This window comes from Panthera uncia, chromosome D2 (genome assembly GCF_023721935.1).
Source record: "Panthera uncia isolate 11264 chromosome D2, Puncia_PCG_1.0, whole genome shotgun sequence".
Classification (NCBI taxonomy): domain Eukaryota; kingdom Metazoa; phylum Chordata; class Mammalia; order Carnivora; family Felidae; genus Panthera; species Panthera uncia.
Window position 1 is genome coordinate 32,662,460 of NC_064818.1, and position 19,919 is coordinate 32,682,378.

The 19,919-nt window shown below is 34.1% G+C and overlaps 1 protein-coding gene and 1 non-coding gene across 4 annotated transcripts in view; one reads left to right on the forward strand and one right to left on the reverse strand.

Annotated features, from left to right (window-relative positions):
* CFAP70 (cilia and flagella associated protein 70) overlaps window positions 1–19,919 on the reverse strand; it is a 104,519-nt gene that overhangs the window by 73,512 nt on the left and 11,088 nt on the right. For 2 of the 3 annotated variants that reach the window (XM_049645227.1, XM_049645229.1), the window contains 4 exons: window positions 8,461–8,559; window positions 8,221–8,300; window positions 4,307–4,486; window positions 1,967–2,149 (listed from right to left, as the gene is read on the reverse strand). In XM_049645227.1, the coding sequence (XP_049501184.1) occupies window positions 1,967–2,149; window positions 4,307–4,486; window positions 8,221–8,300; window positions 8,461–8,559 (542 nt within the window). The remainder of the gene's footprint in view (window positions 1–1,966; window positions 2,150–4,306; window positions 4,487–8,220; window positions 8,301–8,460; window positions 8,560–19,919) is intronic. The other variant, XM_049645228.1, reaches the window with a different exon arrangement.
* On the forward strand, window positions 5,324–5,425 carry LOC125933566 (U6 spliceosomal RNA). Its single transcript, XR_007460997.1, has one exon. It is a non-coding gene; the product is annotated as a U6 spliceosomal RNA (small nuclear RNA).

Below are 19,919 nucleotides of genomic sequence, written 5' to 3' on the forward strand. Positions count from 1 at the left end.
TATATATATATATATATATATATATATATATATATATATATAATGGGTTATTACTCAGCCAGCAAAACAAATGAAATTTGCCATTTGATGGAGATAAACTGTATTTTGCTAAGTGAAATAAGTCAGAGAAAGACAAATACCATATGATTTCACTTATATGTGGAATTTAAGAAACAAAACAGAAGAACATAGGGAAGGAAGGAAAAAAAGAAAGAGGGAGGAAAACCGTAAGAAACTATTAACTACAGAAACAAGCTAAGGGTTGCTGGAGGGGAGGTAGGTGAGGGAAGGGTTAAATGGGTGATGGGTAGTAAGGAGGGCACTGGTGATGAGCACTAGGTGTTATATGGAAGTGACGAATCACTAAATTCTACTCCTGAAACCAATATTACACTATATGTTAACTGGAATTTAAATAAAAACTTGAAACAAACAAAATTTAAAAATAAACTAAAATATAAGATCTAAATACGTAAAATAAAGTTTCTGATCTAAATGAAAGTATAAATCAAGAAACAGTATGAATATTCACTAATCACAATGATGAGAGAAGATACTGCACAATGGTTTTCAAATATTGCCAGATTTATTTCAACTATTTAAAATATTTAGTCAGATACTTAAAATAATTCAACCATCCTCATTTTACAAATAATTTTATTGAATTTTTCCATTAATGATTATTAGCTCATTCCAGAAACATTTGCCAGTATGTTTGCAGCATTTTCTATGCTCTTGACAAGTATAAGTTGCAGTAAAATAGAAAGAAACAGGGAAACAAAGAAAGAAAATAAAAAGAGAAAGAAAGAAGGAGGGAAAGAGAAGGATGGAAGGAGGAAAGGAGGGAGGAATAAAAAGAAAGAATAATTTCAACAACCTAAATGATCACCAATAGCAGACTGGTTAAGTGAATTTAAGTGTGTCTATATAATGTCATGTCATACAGCAAGTACAAATAAAGAAAGAAAAAGAATGATGGGCTGCCTGGGTCATTCAGTCAGTTAAGCGGCCAACTCTTAATTTCAGCTCAGGTCATGATCTCATGGTGGTGAGATGGAACCCCACATCGGGCTCTGAGCTGGGCATGGAGCCTGCATGAGATTCTCCCTCTCTTCCTCTGCCCTTTACCCACTTGCACTCTAGCTCTCTCTCAAAAAAAAAAAAAAAAAAAAAAGGAAAAAAGAAAAAGAATGAGAATGCTCTTTAAGTAGTGATGTGGAAATCACCAAGATCTAAAAAGCAAGTTGCAAAACAGTATGAGTATGCCACCAATAAGGAAAGAATACATGTATGTACTGTATGTACATATGTGTGTATATAAATCAAAACTGACATTTTCCCTGCTTTTAATATGATTAAGCACTCTATATACTCAGTTAAAAATAAACCTTTAAGAAAAATAGAAATAAATAACTAAATAGATAAGTAGATAAATAAATAAATAAATAAATAAATTTACACCCTCAGAGAAAATAAAAATAGCAGTGTCTTCCTGACAGGTTCTAGTTCTGAAAATAACAATATTTTGAATACTTTCTATAAATCTGGACTTCCTAAAGAAAAACAATTTTATCCCTGACTTTTACTATGCTGATGTCTGAGTCAGTCTTTCTGAAATCTATTCCTTTTTGCATTCTTTGCAAGGAAACTTTGCTCTTCTAAATATTTTTGTTTGTGAGTCTTTCTTTCTTCGAGTATATATATTTGCTTTTATATGCATGACTATGATCATATTATTGCCTTCTCAAAAGTTCATAAATTCAAAATAAAATAAAGAGTAAATTTGAATTTAATAAACTATTTTGTTTGTTGAACTTAAGAAGTTAGGAGACATTTTCATCAGAATTAGACAATTGTTTTATTTTAACAAGTAACAGATTTATATAAATTAGAGTGATTCAAAAAACGTCTTACCATCTGTCTATGCACTTAGTTTGTCTCAAAAAAAAGTGCATAATTCTCTCACCTCAGGGTGATTGAGTTCTCCTTCTTCTTCCTCATAGGGCCCACCAGTAATGAAAGCATTAGGAATGTCATTAGCTCCTGGAGCCAGAATGTTGGCAATTGGCCATTTTTTAGGCCGGGGAACAGGTTCTCTTTCCCCTCCAATCTTCAGAGTTCCATTCTTGAACAAAATGGGATAGTCTTTCTACAGAATAAATTATCATACATCAGGAAGTTTTGTAAAAGAGTTCAAAATGAACAAAAAAGTTTATTGAAGTATATTTTCAGTGTAATGTTGGGTATTATCTAACACACCCTTCCTTTTGTGATTATCTGATTCTGTATTTGTGCTGTTTTATAATTCTTTAATTTATAAAAAAAAAATAGTAACAATGCAAGTTATTCTTGTCCATAGATATGCAAACATATTTTGTCCAGTGGAGATATAATCAATTATTGACCTGTGGCTGATGATGAGTTTAGAATTATTAGGAAATTCATCTCAACATTCCTGATTGCTTATATATGGGTGTTTTTTTCCCCAATTCTCCTTTGAACTGGTTTAAAACCCTTTCATCATTTTATATTTATATGAGAGTTATGATATACCTTTTTAAAAATTACCTTTTTAAAAACAAATCTGACAAGGGTTAACAATATAGGCACTTTCCTATCTATAATTTATCTAATATATACTTGTAAAAGAAAATTAACAAAGATGTAAATAGGCAATTTGTAGAAAGGGAAATTAGAAAATCCAATGTTTATATAAAAACATGCTAGATAAACTTAATAATAATTGAGATGCACATTAAAACTATGAGATATCATTTTAAAACACAGATTGGCAAAATCAGTCTGAAAATATCAAGCACTGGCAATATTGTAAAGGGTATGGTATTGTTATACATAGTTGATGGAAGTATAAATTGGTATAACTGTGAAAAGCAATATTGCAGTAAATTTAAAATCCAGTAAATTTAAAATCCAGTAAATTTAAAATTGTCATACCCTATAACTCAACAATTCTAGTTCTTTGGGAAGAACTTTTGTGACAGAGAGGCATTTCTGGAATGGCAGAGTAAGGACCTCTGAAAATTTGCTCCTCCACAGAAATGAGAATGCTGGCAAAAACTTCAAAATTAAGCATACCATGACCATTCAATGGAGAAAGGACAGTCTTTTCAATAAATGGTGCTGAGAAAACTAATTATCCACATGCAAAAATATCAAGTTATATCCTTACCTTAAACCACATACAAAAATTAACTCAAAATGGTTCAAAGGCCTAAATCTAAGAGCTAAAACTATAAAACGTTTAGAAGAAAACACAGGGGGGAAAACCTCTTGACATTGGATTAAGCAATGATTTCTTGGTTATGGCACCAAAGGCAGAGACAATAAAAGAAAAAAAAATAGATAAATTGGACTTCATCAAAATTAGGAATTTTGTGCAGCAAAATATACTAACAACAAAGTAAAGAATGGGAGAAAATATTTACAAGTCACATACCTGATAAGGGATTAATAGGTAGGATATATAAAGTACTTTTAAAACTCAACAACAAAAAAACAACCAGATTCAAAAATGGGCAAAACACTTGAATAAACATTTCCCCCCAAAAAGATATACAAATGGCAATGTAAGGAGGGGAAAAGATGCTCAACATCATCAGTCCTTAGGGAAATGCAAATCTAAAACACAAGGAAATGCCACTTCATATCTGTAAGGATAAGTATTATCAAAAAAACAAACAACAACAACAACAAAAAACCCAGAAAATACTAGATATTGATGAGGATATGGAGAAATTGGAACCCTTTACACTGCTGGTGGGAATGTGAATAGTGAAGAGGAATTGGAGGGTTCTATGCTGAAATGTAAATTGCAATAGAACATCTGAGAGTATTAACTAATTATACCTTTTAGCAAGCAACTTTGAAATATCTATCAAGAGCCTCAAAAAATCTATATATAATTACTCTATAGAAATTTGGACTAAGAAAATAACCTGAAATTAAGAGAAAGTTTTATATAATTAAGCACATTGTATAAAATCCACAAAATATATGCATAAAAGTAATGTGTAGCAATATATTAAAATTATCAATTTTAAAATGTTTTACATATTTTCCACCATAAATATGTATTTATTGATACAAATTATATGCAATGTATATTACATATAACATGTAAACTATAGATATCTATATATAAAACATTAGAAAACTTTATTTTTTTAAGCCTAAAATAAATTTCCTCAATTAATAGAGCTTGCTTTGAATGAAATCTTAGCAGGTAAGGAAGAGATGACCATATGAGTGTTTAAATCTATCTAAATATCTGGCTGTAGGGCTTTACCTCTCCAACTGATGGAACTTGCAGACCAACCATGTAGTTCTGCAGAGGCCCTACTGGAATGAAAGATTCAGGCACAGAGTAGGCAGCCTCCAATGTGACCTTCAGTAGATTGCCTCCTAAAATCTGTGCTGTGGTCAATAAGGGCTCTGCCACAAATACTTTAACTTCAAGACTGCACTGCTGGAAAAGAATAAAATTATGCAGCATTTTGCAAATGCAAGAGGCCTCCCCACCCTTTTTTTCATTATCTCATTTGAATCTCATATCACTATTCAAGGTAAGAAGGTCAAGTTTAATTATTTCCATATAGAGGCTTCAAATAACTTTCTCTAGGTCCCATAAGTTAGAACTATAGCCTAGATGAGAATCTTATTCCTAAGCTAGAGGCCTTTCCCCTCTACCATACTCAGGTCACACATGTATACAAATACACATAGAAGAGGAATCAGAAGGTTCTATAATGAAATGTTAATAGTAGTTTCACATGAGTGAGATTGAGCTGATTTTTTTTGCTAGTTTATATTCTGTGACTATTTTTGTAACTTAAATGTAGTACTTTTTTAAAATTTTAGGTTTTTTACTAAGTATTTGAAAATCATATTCTTTACTATATTTCTATTTTTCACAGATGAGAAAGTATTTCTTGGTCCCATGAACGAGCTCAAAAATGAATTTTTCAGAAGAGCTGCCAAGGATTTGATGTTAGTGATATATCCAAATAGGGCTGTCATGACTTTTTCAACTAGAGAGGAGAAAGATAATTTGTTCATTTTTTAATTTTATTTCTTAGGAATCAACATTAATAAGAATAACTGATATTATTGTTAAAGAATTTTGTATTCCACTAATGAGAAATTTCCAAGTTATATCTCCAATATAAATTCTGATTTGGCAACGTGCTTTTTAACAAGAAAACTGTTTTTTCAAATATATATGTATATACCCATGTAGATAGATAGATATAGATACAGATATAGATACATATGTATATATCTGACATTTTCACACAGGATACCATAAAAAGTAGCTTTAAAATGTGTATTGGCTGGAACAATACAGAGATCAGCATGTCCCCTCCACAAGGATGACATGCAAATTCATGAAGCATTCCATATAAAAATAAAATAAAGTAAAATAAAATAAAATGTGTATTGGTTGCTAATTATATGCCAGGCACTTTACCACAGCATTAGGAATATAAAGATAGGGGCACCTGTGTGGCTCAGTCATTCAGCGTCCAAGTCTAGATTTCGGCTCAAGTCATGATCTCATGGTTCGTGGGATCAAACCCCACGTGGGTTCTGTTCTGTGCTCACAACATGGAGCCTGCTTGGGATTCTTCCTTTTCCTCTCTCTCTGCCCCTCCTCGCACACACACGTGCATGTTCTCTCTCTCTCAAATAAGTAAATAAACTTAAAAAAAAAAAAAAGGAATATAAAGATAAAGGAGATGTGGCTCTTTTTATTATGGGATTCATATTATAATTCCATGATTTATGGTAAATGCTATAAAAGAGACCTGTATAAAATGCCCTAGTCCCTAGTCAAGGAGCACCAAGGAGGAAGTGAATAATTAATTATTGGGGTGGGGAGAAGTGAGAAATGGTGACGTCTGAAGTGACTTACAAAATGAGTAAGAGTTTGCAATTTAGATAAGCAGGAAAAGGAAAGAAAATAATTCTGAACAAAAAGAAGAGTTTATGTAAAAGAGGATTGAAATAGCATGGTATATTCAGTTCAGATGTAAGTAGTTCAGGATTTTATAATATAAAACATAATGAGGGGAGTCTGAGAGATGTGACTGAACAAGTGTCAGACTCCTATTATAAAAGCTGTTGCATGACTGCTAGGGAATCTAGACCTTAACATGTAAGCAGTGGGGGGAATCCATGAACTACATAGTACTGAGCAGGGGATGAGATGTGACCATATTCCCTTGTAAGCCACCCTGCAAACACCCTTCCACCCATGGGAAGGCGAAACTGGGGGAGGCAAGGGTAGTTACAAGGCTACTTGTAATGTTCCAATGAGAGATTATAAGGCAATAAAGAGTGGGGATAAAGCTAAGGAGAGTCCAGAGGACTTAGAAGATATAAAAGGCTAGATTTGCTAAAAGGCAGATTTGGGGATTGGTTGTATTTAGGGTCCAAGGGAATTTTTTTTAAGTTTATTTATTTACCTTTTGAGAGAAAGAGAGCACATGTCCATGAGAGAGAGAGAGAGAGAGAGAGAGAGAGAGAGAGAAGGAGGGAGAGGGAGAGGGAGAGGGAGAGGGAGAGGGAGAGGGAGAGGGAGAGGGAGAGGGAGAGGGAGAGAGAGAATCCCAAGCAGGCTCCATACTGTCAGTGCAGAGCCCAACAAGGGGCTTGATTTCACGAACGGCAAAATCATGGCCTAAAGCAAGAGTCAGCCACTTAACCAGCTGAGCCACCTAGGCACCCCAAAGGAAAGCAGATTTTAAGAAAGAGAGGCATTGAAGAATGTCATATCTCTGATCAATCAATATGTCTCTGGAAGGATAAGTAAAATGTCCCTAAGGTTTCTAATTTGTATCACTCAATCAATCAAGACAAGGAATACTTGAAGATGAATTGGAACTTCTTTTCCAAGAACAGGTTTATATCATTTTACTCTTTGAGTCTTGAGAATAATCAGTGTAATGTTTAAATATAAAATTAGTGCGAATTCTGGGGGCGCCTGGCTGGCTCAGTCAGAAGAGTATGCAACTCTTGATCTCAGGGTCATGAGTTTGAACCCCAAGTTTAGTATACAGATTACTTAAATAAATAAAACTTGATAAATAAAATAAAATGAGAATTCTCAAACAAATAGAAATTGTCATATTTTTTCACTGAGTGTGTAAAACAAGTGAACACAGGAATACTATGAGCAAATATCCTAAGGACTAATAATCCATTTGACTACCTTTTCTTCTAAAGATATGTAAGGAAAATCAACAGTACATAGGCAGGGACATGGAACCAAGAAAGGCAGACTGAGCTCAAATATATACCTCTTTCTAGCACAAATCACATGAAATGACAGAAAAATACTAAATTATATCTTTAGAGCCAATAAAAGGATAATGCTATAATATCCTTGGAAAATAAGAAATGCCATCACTAGACTACATAGTTTTAGTAATCTTAGAAAGACAGAGAGCAAATTAAATCAGATATTAAACAAAACCAAAAACAAACAAACAAAAACTGAGAAGAAACCAACCACAGCCTAAATAAGAGGGAAAGAACCACAGGAGATGCAGGAGTGGATTATGGCAGCTCCAAGGTCAGAATCAACAAGAAGCAGGGAGGACCTACAGTAATGGTTAATTAGGGAACTGCATTTGAAATAGTTGGGTCATTTGAGCCTTCCTCTCTCTTTTACTTGTGCAAAACAGAAGGCACCTGGGTATCTGCTGAAAGTGAGTGCACTTGCACCAGAGTGGCAAAAGTAATGCCCCAAGAAGCTACCAATCCCCAGGAAGAATGGAAAACAAAGCCCAGAAGACACCAGTGGCACAGACTACCAATTCAGGCTCACTATGCCAGAAAGTGTTTTAGGTGCATTCATGTATTATTCAATTTAATCCATCAGGACATAGCTCAAGAGGCATTTCCATGGTTAAGCCTTCCTTACATGTACCCCTGGGCAAAATAACCAATAACTATTCTGTGCCCACATGCCCCATTCCACCATCTAATCACACTGATTATAATCCATGGTGTGTAGATTATGGACTCGTAAAGTAGGACTCTGCCTTATTTATCTTTGTTTCCCAGAACTTAACACTATGTGTGCCTGTGAAAAGAAGACACCTGATGAACTGGACTCAAATAAATTGAACCTTTATAGCAAATAGACTTGGTAGACTAAACGGCTAGCTGAAAGTTGAGATTTAAAACTCTGATTACCTTAGCACCTGATCGAAGAGATTCTAAAGGCGAGCCTGGCACAGGGTGCAAGGGGATTATTGTTTCAAATGAACTTTCTCCTGCAAGAAGAAGGCAAAGTCAAGTCATAGAAGGAAAGGTTAGGCAGAGATAAATGTGCTCATCTTTTTATTAAGTCCCTCAAATTCACTGAGGGACTTCACTGGAGCTAAATTTTATGAGCTTTGCTATATCTGCTATTGAGCAAATCACACATCTGACCTTCCAGTAAAGGAAGAAGGTCCACCACAGCTTGACCAAGAATTAAGGTCTTCTCATCTTTCTGTTTCTTTTCCTTTGGTAAAACTTCAGTCATAGTTACTAGAAAAATCAAAACAAAGAAAATGAGAACACGTCTGGGTCATCCATCAGATAACCCTGGTGCAGCTAACAAAGCATTGTCAAAGAAATTTAAGAGAAATTAACTTGAAACTTGAGAAGGCACCATTATTAGTGACTTCTGGTGGAAAATATTGAACCACCCGAGCGACCTATTAAACTTTTTGCATACAAGTTATAGTAAACAATGGACTTTACATCATAATCGGTACACACATATAAAAGTAACTGATACATACGATTAAAACAAAGTTCCATGTAATATTCATCCTTAATAACTGAAAACCCTTAGATATTTTCTATTCTATTTCATGTGTAAGAAATTACTGGTCATGGGGCGCCTGAGTGGCTATGTCATTTAAGGGTCCAACTCTTGGTTTTGGCTCAGGCCATGATCTCACAGTTTGTGTGTGCGAGGCCTGCATCGGGCTCCATGCTGACAGTGTGGAGCCTGCTTGGGATTCTCCCTCTCTCTCTGCCCCTCCCCTGCTCACGTGCTCTGTCTCTCTCTCTCTCAAAATAAATAAACTTAAAAAAAATACTGGTCACAATCCCCTTCAATTGATTTTAGGAATGACTACACAGTCGCAATCTGCAATTTGGACAATACTGTTCTAGATCTTTTGCCTAGCATACGGCTTAGCAGACCTTAGAGTGATTGATAGAGCCCCAAGGTATGTACCAGGTTTTTCACTGCAGCATTACTCTGTGTATGTGCTTAATATTTGCTATGAAAAATTTGAAATACATAAAAAGTTATGGAGATTAGTATACTGAATGAATACTACATAGTCATCAACTAGATTTAACAATAGTTAAATATTGTCATATTTGTTTCATCTATTCTTGTTTGCTGAAATACTTTCAAGTAAATTACAAACATCATGATATTTTACCCCTAAAGTATACAAATTCAAAACATGGCATTTTCCTACATAATCACAATAACTTTATCAATCTAGCAAGTGTATAATAAATTAAATGTAATCCCTTAATTCATCTAATGTCCAGTCTACATTTAATATTTCTCAATTATTCCAAAATTTATTTTGTAGCTGTTTTGTTCAAACTAGGATCCAATCAAAGACCACATGTTGCATTTGGTTCTCATGTTTCTTATATTTCTTTTCATTTAGAACAGTTTTCCTCCCACATACGTTTTTTCTATGACACTGATTTGTTGAAGACATCAGGCCAATTGTTTTATAGAATGTCTCATTTTCTGGATTTGTCTCCCCTTTTCCATGGTGTTTAATTTGTTTCTCAGTTTTTGTTTCATGTAGACTTAGGTTCATCTTCAGTATTTTTGGCAATTTTTGGCAAAGATAATACAATTTGATAACATACATGCCTATTTAGTATGTTATAAAACTCTGTGATCTTTGTTTTCAAAAGATGAAAATATTTCAAACGGCAAAATATTCTTTTTTTAATGTCTTTATTTTATTGTGGTAACAACACATTGCATAAAATTTACCATCTACCCATAGGTGTACCGTCAATGGCATTATACACACTCACACTTGATTATTGTTATTTATAATCTTAATGTGTTTTTTAATGTTTATTTATTTTTGAGAGAGAGAACATTAGTAGGGGAGGGGCAGAGAGCTTGGGAGACAGAGGATCCCAAGCGAACTCCACTCTGACAGCAGACAGACCGATGTGGGGCTCGAACTCACAAATATGAGATCATGATCTGAGCTGAAGTCGAGTGCTCAACTGATTGAGCCACCCAGGTACCTCTATTACTATTTGTTTTCAGTGTTTATATATCTTGAGAGAGAGAGGGTGTGTGCACGTGCACAGAGAAGTGGCAGAGAGAGAGAGAGAGAGAGAGAGAGAGAGAGAGAGAGAATCCTAAGCAGGCTCCATGCTGTCAGCACAGAGTCCCACTTGGGGATTGATCCCACAAACCACAAGATCATAACCTGAGCTGAAATCAAGAACTGGACGCTCAACTGACTGAACCCCCCAAGTGCCCCAAACACATTTACACTTTTGTGCAACCATCACCACTCTCCATCTCCATAACTCTTCTCATCTTCTAAAATTGGAACTCTATATCTATTAATTATTCCCATTCTCCCCCTCCTACTGGACAGAGGATCCTTCCTATCCCTATGTATTTGATTACTCTAGGTACCTCATACAGCATTGGTCTTTTTGTGACTGGCTTCTTTCAGTTAGCAAAATGTCCTCAAATTTCATCCATGTTGTAGCATATGTCAGACTTTCTTCCCTTTTTAAGGCTGAATAATATTCAGTTGTATACATGTCACATTTTGCTTATCCATTCTGTCAATAGACATGTAGATTCCTTACACATTTTACCTTTTGTGAATAATGCTGCTATGAACATCAGTGTACAAATATTTCTTTGAGACCCTGCTTTCAAATCTTTTGGATATATTCTCAGAGGTAAAATTGCTGGATCATATGATAATTATATTTTTCATTTTTGAGGAACTAGCAGTTTCCACAGTGACTGTTCTATTTTATATTCCCACCAAATACAGATTCCAATTTGTCCACATCCTTGTCAACACTTGTTTTCTGTTTGTTTGTTTTTTTATAGAAACCATCTTAATATGTAAGAGGTGATATCTCATTGTAGTTTCGGTTTGCATTTCTATAATGATTAGTGATGTTGCACATTTTTCATGTGGTCATTACCCATTTGTAGATCTTTGGAGAAAGTTCTATTCAAGTCCTTTGTCCATTTTTGAATCAGGTTGGTTTTTGTTGTTATATTCTGAATATTAATTTCTTATCAGATACATGATTTGTAAATATTTTTCCCCATTCTGTGGGCTGCTTTTTTACTCTGTAGGTAGTGTCTTTTAAGGCACAAGATATTTAAATTTTCGTAAAGTCCAATTTCTTCCTTCCTTCCTTCCTTCTTTTCTTTTGTTCTTTCTTTCCTTCTTTCTTTCTTTCTTCCATCTGTCTTTCTGTCTTTCTTTCTCTTTTTTTCTTTTGTTACCTGTGCCTTTAGTATCCTATCCAATAAATCATTACCAAATCTAACATCATGAAGCTTTGTCCTTTATATTCTTCGAAGCGTTTTGTTGTTTCAAGTCTTGCATTTAGGTTCTTTATCCATCCTGAATTAATTTTACATATAGTGTTAGGTCCAACTTCTTTCTTCTGTATGTGGATATCTAGTTTTCCTAGCACCTGTTGTTGAAAAGACTGCCTTTTCCTTATTAAATGGTCTTGGCACCCTTGTCAAAAATCATTTGACCATATGTGTGAGGGTTTATTTCTGGGCTCTCTATTCTATTCCATTGTTCTATATGTCTCTCTTTCTGCCAACATACTTTTTTGATTACTCTAGTTTCGTAGTAAGTTTTGAAAACAGTAAATAAGAGACCTCAAACTTTGCTCTTTTTCAAGATTTTTTGGCTATTTGGGGTGTCTTGGATTACATATGAATTCTAGGATGGGTTTTTCTATTTCTGCAAAAACAAAAATTGGTATTTTGATAGTGATAGAATTGAATCTGTAGATCACTTTGGGTAGTATTGGCATTTTAACAATATTAACTTTTCCAATTTATGAATATGGGATGTGTTTCAATTCATTTGTGTCATCTTTAATTTCTTTCAGCAATGTTTTGTAGTTTTTATTATACAAGTCTTTCATCTTCTTGGTTAAGTTTTTTTTTCTTTTTTCTTTTCAAAAAAATTTTTTTAATGTTTATGTATTTCTGAGACAGAGAGAGACAGAGCATGAGCGGGGAAGGGACAGAGAGAGAGGGAGACACAGAATCAGAAGCAGGCTCCAGGCTCCGAGCTGTCAGCACAGATCCTGACGCAGGGCTGGAACTCACAAACCATAAGATCATGACCAGAGCTGAAGTCGGTCGCTCAACCGACTGAGCCACCCAGGCACCTCACTTCTTGGTAAAGTTAATTCTTAGATATTTTACTCCTTTTGATGGAATTCATTTATAACTCACTTTTCATGTTGCTCATTGTTAGTATATAGAAATGCAACTGCTATTTGTATGCTGAATTTGTATCCTGGTGCTTTACCAAAGTCATTTATTCCAACAATTGTGTGTGTATGTGTGTGTGTGTGATCTTTGTTTTCTACATATATGATCATATAATCTGCAACAGAGATCATTTTACTTGTTCCTTTCCAATTAGGATGCCTTTTATTTCTTTTTTCTTGCCTAACTGCTCTGGCTAGAACTTTTATTATTATTTTGAAAAGAAGTGGTGAAAGCAGGAATCTTTGCTTTGTACTTGATCTTAGAGGAAATGCTTTCAGTCTTTCACCATTAAGTATAATGTTCACTGAGAAATTTTTACATATGGCTTTTATCATTTTGAGGTAGTTTCGCTCTATTTCTACTTTGCTAAGTGTTTATTTCATGAAAGTTCTTGAATTTTGTCAAATGCTTTTTCTGTATCAAGTGAGATGATTATGTGGGTTTTTTCTTCATTCTGTTGATTTGATTTATTATATTGACAGAGTTGTATGTTGAGCCATCTTGCATTCCAAGAAAAAGTACCACTTGGTCATAGTGTATAATCCTTTTAATATGCTGCACAATTTGGTTTGCTAGTATTTTGTTGAGCATTTGTGCATCAATATTCATAAGAGACATTGGTTTGTAGTTTTCTTATAGCAACCTTGTCTGGCTTTAGTGTCAGGATTATGCTGGCCTCACTGAATGAGTTAGGACATGTTCTCTCCTCTTCAATTTTTTGGGGAAGTTTCAGTAGTATTGGTATTAGTTCTTAAAGTATTTGGTAGAATTCACCAGTGAAGCCATCAGGCCCAGAACTTTCCTTTGTTGGGAGATTTTTTTTTTTATCACTGATTTACTCTCTCCTCATTAGTTAAAGTTCTATTGAGATTTTCTTTCTTTGTGATTTAGTCTGGTAGTTTTGAATCCTTGTGAATTTTTTCATTTCATTTAGATTGTCTAATTTGTTGGTGAACAATTTTTCATAGTACCCTCTTATATTTCTAATTTGTTATAATTGGTAGTAATAGCCCCATTTTAATTTCTAACTTTAGTTATATGCATCTTCTCTCTTTTTTCTTAGTCCATCTAGCTAAAAGTTTGTGAATTTCATTGATTTTTTTAAAAACGACTTTTGGTTTCACTGATTTTCATTGTTTTCTTATTCTGTATTTTGCTTACCTCTCCTTTTGTTTTTATTATTTCCTTTCTTCTGTGAGTTTTGGAATTTTGTTCTTCTTTTTCTAGTTCCTTAAGTTGTATAGCTATATTGTTGATTTGAGATGTTCCTTGTTTTTTAAATTTATTTACTTACTTTTAATTCCAGTACAATTAATGTACAGTGTTATATTAGTGTCAGATGTACAATATAGTGGTACAGCCACCTAGGTGGCTCAGTCAATTAAGCATCTGCCTCCTGATTTCGGCTCCGGTCATGATTTCAGGGTCATGAGATTGAGCCCTGCTGTGAACACAGAGCCTGCTTGGGATTCTCTCTCTCCCTCTCTCTCTGTCTCACTCTCCCCACCCCAAATGAACAAATATTTAACAAAACAAAACAAAACAAAACACCAGTATAGTGGTACAAGAATTCTATATATTACTCAGTGCTCATCATAAGTGTACTCTTAATCCCCTTCACCTATTTCACCCATCACCCCACCCACCTCCCTCTGGTAACCACTAGTTTGTTTGGGTTAAAAGTCTGTTTTTTGGTTTGTCTCTTTTTTTGTTTCTTTGTTTTGTTTCTTAAATTCCACATGAGTGAGGTCATATAGTACTTGTATTTATCTGACTTATTTCACTTAGCATTATATCCTCTAGATCCATCTATGTTGTTGCAAATGGCAAAATTTCATTCTTTTTTATGGCTGAGTAATATTCCATTGTATATATTTATCACATCTTCTTTATCCGTTCATCTATCAATGGACACTTGGGTTACTTCCATATTTTGGCTATTATAAATAATGCTGCAATAAACATAGGGGTGCATATACCTTTTCGAATTAGTGTTTTCATATTCTTTGAGTAAATGCCAATAGTGGAATTACGGGATCGTATACTAATTCTATTTTTAATTTTTTGAGGAATCTCCATACTGTTTTCCACAGTGGCTGAACCAATATGTATTCCCACTAACAGTGCATGCAAGTTTCTTCTACACATCCTCACCAACTCTGTTGTTTCTTGTGATTTTTTTTTCATTTAAATGGGCTATACTTTCATGTTTCTTTATACACCTTATTTTGTTGTTGTTGTTGAACATTGATATCTGAATCTAATAATGGGATAAATCTGGAAATTAGATTCTCCCCCTTCCCAGGGTATACTGGTTTTTTTTGTTATTGTTTTTGTTTATTTTTGTCATTGTTGTAGGCTGTCTCTGTGCTGAAGGTCAGGCTGAGGTGTAAAATTAAGGTCTTTTCAGGTCTTTTCTGAGCCTTTCCCTGGACATGCATGGTCACATTCAACTTTTCCCCTTATTTACAGTTGTTTTTAAGTGCCCTAGGAAAGAGGGGAAAAGGATACTGCCCTTTAAATCTCCTGTAGTTTCTTCAACCAGAGAGGAAGGGCCTTACAACAGTGTAATGGAGAGAGGAGGCTCTTTATCTGCACCTCTGTGATCAGAAGCAACAATTGGCAAACAGAGCACAGATCCACTATATTTGAAGGACATGGTCCTTTTAGCTCACCCTGGCTCCAGCAAGCTACTAGAGGAACACATACATGACTCCCTGACACAAGCCTAGAGGGATGGGGGATGAGCAGCTGCTACTGTGTTAAGATCTGAAATTAACCAAACTTAATCTTAATTTGCAATCCAAATCTTCTCCTGGAAGTTGCAAGCCTTCCATAGACTCCAGAGTTTCAAAGCAGTTATATCAGATAAAATGTGGCAGTGCAAGTGTTGTCCTGAGGAGGAGACAGATTCCTGGTGCTTCTTACTCTCCTGTCTTCCCAGAATCTTCAAAAGTATTCTTTGTATAATTTTCAAAAATATACTCTATCTGTAGTAAAGCCCCATTTTCTTCCTAACACTGTATTCTTGGGTTTGTTTTGTTTTGGCTCACTTGTGCCAGAAGTTTGTCTAGTTTGTTAGTCTTTTAAATAAGCAGGCAGATTTTTTTTTGTAGCTCTTTTCTAATGCTTATTTTTCAATTTATTAATTTTTGTTCTTAATTCTGTCTTTTTATAGTCTTTGGGGTTCTCTGTTGTTTAAGTAGCTTCTTAAGTATTTAATTCATTTACTTTAATCTTTTTTATGTTCATTAAGAGAACCATTTTATTAAAGATAGACCTTAACACATACCATAATTAAACAATTTTTTAACCTTTTGGGCATGTGTGCATTTTTTAATACACTCAAAGCTTCAAAAATGAAATGGTCAAAGCCCTCTTTCATCTTCTTAGGAGACTTATACACTGTTAACAAACTCCCACTAGCAAGAGGAAACTTTCTTTTATACAGCTTAACTCTAGATGAATTGGATAGAAGAGGTTCTCTGCATGAAGTAATCTCAAGAAGAATCTGAGGGGAAGATGACAGACACTATACTGCAAAGGGTACTCATGGTCTCCAGAAAGAATTTTTTTTTCTGTTTTCACAGCTACCTTCACAGTTTCAGTCTAATTTGTGGGCTCTGTGCAGAGGACTCATTAATTGGTGTCCTTTCTTTCACTCGTGAGCAGACAGTAATGCTTTATCCAGTGGTGTTGAGTTTCATGACTCTTCTTACTACCAAAGATGCTTATTCCCCTTTAAGAATCGAATATATCAAATTAAACTTTTTATTCTGAGATAATTTCAGATTCACATGTAATTGTGCAAAATAATAAAGAAAGCTATCTTGTACTCATTTTTTCCCAGTGGTAGCATCTTGCATAATTACAGTAAAATATCACAACCAGGAAATTGACATTGATACCGTCAAGATACAGATCATTTCATCACCAGAAGGATCATGGTTATTCTTTTAACCCATGTTACCCTTTTAGAGTCACCTCCACCATCCTCCTTCTTAACACCAGACAACCGCTAATCTGTTCTCCATTTCTATGCTTTGTCATTTCAAAAGTCTTCTATAAATGTAATTATGCAGTATATACCTTTTAAGATTGGCCTCATCATTCAGCACAGTTCTCTGGAGAACCACTGAGATTGTTTCGTGTACCAGTAGTTTGTTCGTAGTATTTCATGGTTTGGCTGTACATTTATTTAACCCATGGAAGGACATCTGGGTTGTTTCCAGTTTTTGTCTATAAAGGTGTATAAACTATATAGTGGTTTTTGAGTGAATATAGTCTTCATTTTTCTGGGATAAAGGCCCAGGAGTACAATTTCTGGATCACATGGTGCTTTGCATGTTTTATTTTTAAAGAGATTGCCACACTGCTTTCTAGACTGACATCTGACATTCCCACCAGAAGTTCTAACATTTGACATTTCCAGAAGGAATGTATCAATGATCCAGGTTTTTTGCAACCTTGTTGGAATTTGGTGTTTTCACTATTTTTAATTTAGCCATTCTGATATGTGGGTAATGATAGCTGTGTGGTGATATCTCATTGTGGTTTTGATTTGCACTTCTCTAAAGGCCAATGATGCTGAACACTTTTCCATATCTTTATATGCCATCTGTGTATTTTCTTTGGTAAAATGTCTCTTCATGTCTTTTGCCTATTTTCTAACTGTATTGTTTGAAGTATTTTTTACGGTTAAGTTTTGAAAGTTTTTTATATATTTTAGATACTATTGCTTTGTCAGATTGTGATTTGCAAATATTTTCTCTCACTATGTAGCTGGTATTTTCATCCTCTTAACAGAGTTTTTCATAGAGCAAGAGTTTTTAATTTTGATTAAGTCCAATTCGTCAAGTTTATTTTCTTTTATGGCTTACGCTTTTTGTGTTCAAAGCTCTTTACCCAACTTTAGATTCCTGAAGATTTTCTCATTTTTTCCTTAATGTTTTGTAGTTTCACATTTTACATTTAAATCTGTGATCCATTTTGAGTTAATTTTTGTATAAGTTATGAGATTATTATGTATAAGATATGACTAAATTTTTGTATAAGATATGTATAAAGTTCTCTTTTTTTGCCTGCAGATATTCAATTGCTCTAACATCATTTGTTGAAAAGGCTACCTCTCCCACAATAAATTTATTTTTTACTTTTATAAAAAGTCATTAGGCAGTGGTGCCTGACTGGTTTTGTCTGTGGAGCGTGAAACTCTTGATCTCAGGGTTGTATGAGCCCCACATTGGATATTAAGAATGTAAAGTTCTCATTGGATGTAAAGATTACTTAAAAACAAAATCTTATAAAAAATCATTAGGCACATTTGGATGGGTCTATTCCATTCCATTGATCTATGTGTCTATCCTTCCACCAACACCACACAATTTTAACTAATGTAGCTATATAATAAATCTTGAAATTAACCATATTGATTCTTCCCATTTTATTCCTTTCCAAAATTGTTTTAGCTTTTCTAGTTCATTTGCATTTCTATATATATTTTAGAATAGTCTTGGGGCACCTGGGTGGCTCAGTTGGTTAAGTGTCTAATTCTTGGCTTTGGCTCAGGTCATGATCTCACAGTTTGTGAGTTTGAGCCCTGCACTGTCAGTGAAGAGGCTGCTTGGGCTTCTCTCTCTCTCTCTCTCTCTCTCTCTGCCCCAAGATAAATAAATAAATAATCTTAAAAAAATAGAATAGTCTTGTCCATATGTACAAAAAAATCTTTCTGGGATTTTGATAAGAATTACATTCAATCTTTGTATCAATCTGGGGAGAAATGATATCTTAACTATGTTGAATCTCCCAGTCCATGAATACAGAATGTCTCTCCATGTACAAAGACTTTTAAAACTTTCATTCAACAGTGTATAGTTTTCAGCACATAAGTGATAAAAAAAGTTTTGTTAAATATACACTATTTCATTTAAAAAATCACTTGTAAATGATGTATTGTATTTTTAGTATCAATGTCCATGTATCTATCACTAGTATATAGAAGTATAATTGATTTTGTCGATTACCTTTCATCCTATGATCTCACTTTTTCTTTCTATAAGTTTTGCATATTCCTTGATATTTTCTACAATCGTGTCATCTGCAAATAGGGGCAGATTTATTTCTTCTGTTCAGATATATATGCCTTTTATTTCCTTTTCTTACTTTATTGCACTTTCTAGAACTTCCAGCTCTATGTTTATAAGAGTGGTGAGAGAACACCTCATTCATTTGTTCTCAACCTTAGGGGTACAGCATTCCATCTTTCACCGTTAAGTATGTTAGCCTTTATCAGGGTGCAGTTCCCTCTATTTGTATTTTTCTGAGTTTCTATCATGAATTGGTGTTAAATTTTGTCAAATACTTTTGTTGTTTTGTTGTCATGCTTTTTCTTCTTTTGACTATGAACGTAGTAGAATACATTGATTAATTTTCAAATACTGGAATCAATCCCATTTCATGATGTTGTATAATTCTTTTTATGTATTACTGAATTCTATTTGCTAGTATTTTGTTAGGACTTTTGTGTCTATATTCATGACAAACATTGGCCTTAAGTTTTCTATTTTTGTACTGTCTTTGACTGTTTTAGGTATCAGTGTAACACTAGCGCCATAAGATGAATTGAAATATTTCCTCCTCTTCCATTTTCTGGAAGATTGTGTAGAATTAGCGTTAGTTATTATTTTAACTTTTGGTAGAATTCTTCAATGAAACTATCTGGAGATAGTTTCAACTGTCTTTGAAATCCTGGAGATTTCAAATTATGAATTCAATTTCCTTGATAGTTACAGGGCAATGTTATTTATAGGATGAATTGTGGTTTGTGTCTTTCAAAAAACTGGTCCATTTTGTTGTCAATTTTATGTATGTAGAGTTGCTCATAATATCTATTATTCTTTTAATATCTGTACCATCTGTGATGTTATCCCATTTCATTTCTAATATTGATAATATGCAGTGCCTCTTCTCTTCCCCCACCACCGGCCTCTGGTCAGTCTTACTAGAGGTTTGTCGGTTTTCCAAATAACCAGCTATGTTACTTGTTTCACTGATTGTTTTCCCTTTTGTTTCTGTTTTTCATTTCATTACTTTATACTTTTATCTTTATTATTTTCTTCCTTCTGTTTGATTTGGTTTATTTTTGCTCTTCTTTTCCTAAATCCTTAAAGTGGCATTTAGGATTACTGATTTGAGACTTTTCCTCTTTTTTAATGTATGCATTTAGTGTGATAAATTTTCTTGGCAGTGCTTTAGCTACGTCCCACAAACTTTGTTACCTTGTGTTTTATTTCCGTTCAGTTCAATGTATTTTTTTGTATGTCCCTTGAGACTTCCTCTT